The 1,518-nt window shown below is 42.4% G+C and overlaps 1 protein-coding gene across 1 annotated transcript; it reads left to right on the top strand.

Annotated features, from left to right (window-relative positions):
- The first annotated feature begins 317 nt into the window (after positions 1–317).
- LOC105745804 (olfactory receptor 51V1-like) lies at positions 318–1,266 on the top strand. Its single transcript, XM_012523844.2, is given in 2 exon segments — positions 318–839; positions 841–1,266. Coding segments are annotated over 2 exon segments (948 nt in total).
- Positions 1,267–1,518: the final 252 nt, after the last annotated feature.

The raw sequence follows: 1,518 nt of genomic DNA, 5'->3' as shown, positions 1-1,518 counted from the left end.
AACAACTCCTCTCTGATACCCATAAAGCAAAACAGTAAAAAGAGAAAGTGATAGTGGTGATTTCAATATGGGCACTGATTTTTGTGATGGGCTAGATGTCTAATAACTAGGGGTGTCATATGAAGGCATAAGTAATTTAGTATCTTTTTAAGAGAAAATAAAGCTTCTGAAAAAATATAAGCTCTGGTCTCATATCTAATGGATTTTGGAGTGGCTGCTTGTTACTTACAACTTTTCACAAAGGCTGAAGAAGATACATGAGTCTTCACCAACTCATACATACATTTTCCTTGAGATGTTTCTGTCTTTATGGATTGATGTCTCTTCTGCTTGATTCCAAAATCAATCACTCTACCTTCTTTCTCACGGGTTTCCCTGGCCTGGAACAGCAATATCCTTGGCTCTCCATCCCTTTCTCCTGTATCTATGCTACGGTGCTGTCAGGGAACTGCCTGGTCCTCCATGTGATCTGGACTGAGCCCAGCCAGCATAAGATCATGTTCTACTTCCTGGCCATGCTGGCCCTCACTGACCTGTGCATGGGGCTGTCCACAGTTCACATGGTGCTGGCAATACTGTGGGGACTCAGCCAGGAGATTGGTCTGGATGCCTGCATATCCCAAATCTCTTTTGTTCATGGCCTGTCAGGGACTGAGTCTGGAGTCCTCCTCACCGTGGTCTGTGATCGATTTCCTGCAATCTGCAATCCTCTGAGATACACATCCATCCTCACCAATACCAGAATCATTAAAATTTGGCTGGGAATATTAGAAAGGAGTTTTATAGTCATCATTCCTACCATAATCTGCTTAAAGTTCTTCTATTACTATACTACCACCCCACATCCTCTCACACTCTTTCTGCCTGCACCAGGACCTCCTCTGGCTGGCCTGCTCTGACATCCGATTCAACAGCTTCTATGCCTTAGCCCTGGTGATCTGCATCCTGCTTTTGGTTTCAGTGCTCATCCTCATCTCCTTTATCTTGATCCTGCACTCAGTCTTGGCTATTGCATCTCAGGAGGAGCAGCTCAAATCCTTGCAGACCTGTGTCTCCCACATCTGTGCAGTCTTCAGCCTCTACATTCCAATCATGGGTCTGACTATGGTGCTCCGTTTTGGGAAACACCTCTCTCCTGTAGTACATGTCCTCCATGGGCAACATCTATACCTTTTTCCCCCTTTGATGAATCCAATAATCTATAGTGTCAAGTCCCATCAGATCCGTAGCAGGATCCAGAGGTGGTTCACTCTGAAAAATAACTGAATACTAGAGGTTAATATATGTCAGGGAATAGGAGGTAGTAGTTCCAGGAGGAATGTATAATACATAAATGTTTCCTGCAAGTCATAATTAATTGTTCTGCAATACTTTACAGGTTTGTAGCCAACCATAAACTAACAAATATGTTTTAGCCCATAAGTTTTATTTTAAGCACTTAATAACCCTCTGATACATTGCAATAAAGCTTTGATGTATATTAAATTTTTAGGATAGCCAGAAACAATTCTTTGTAAC

This window comes from Dasypus novemcinctus, chromosome 10 (genome assembly GCF_030445035.2).
Source record: "Dasypus novemcinctus isolate mDasNov1 chromosome 10, mDasNov1.1.hap2, whole genome shotgun sequence".
Lineage (NCBI taxonomy): Eukaryota > Metazoa > Chordata > Mammalia > Cingulata > Dasypodidae > Dasypus > Dasypus novemcinctus.
This window is presented reverse-complemented; position numbering and strand designations above follow the sequence as displayed.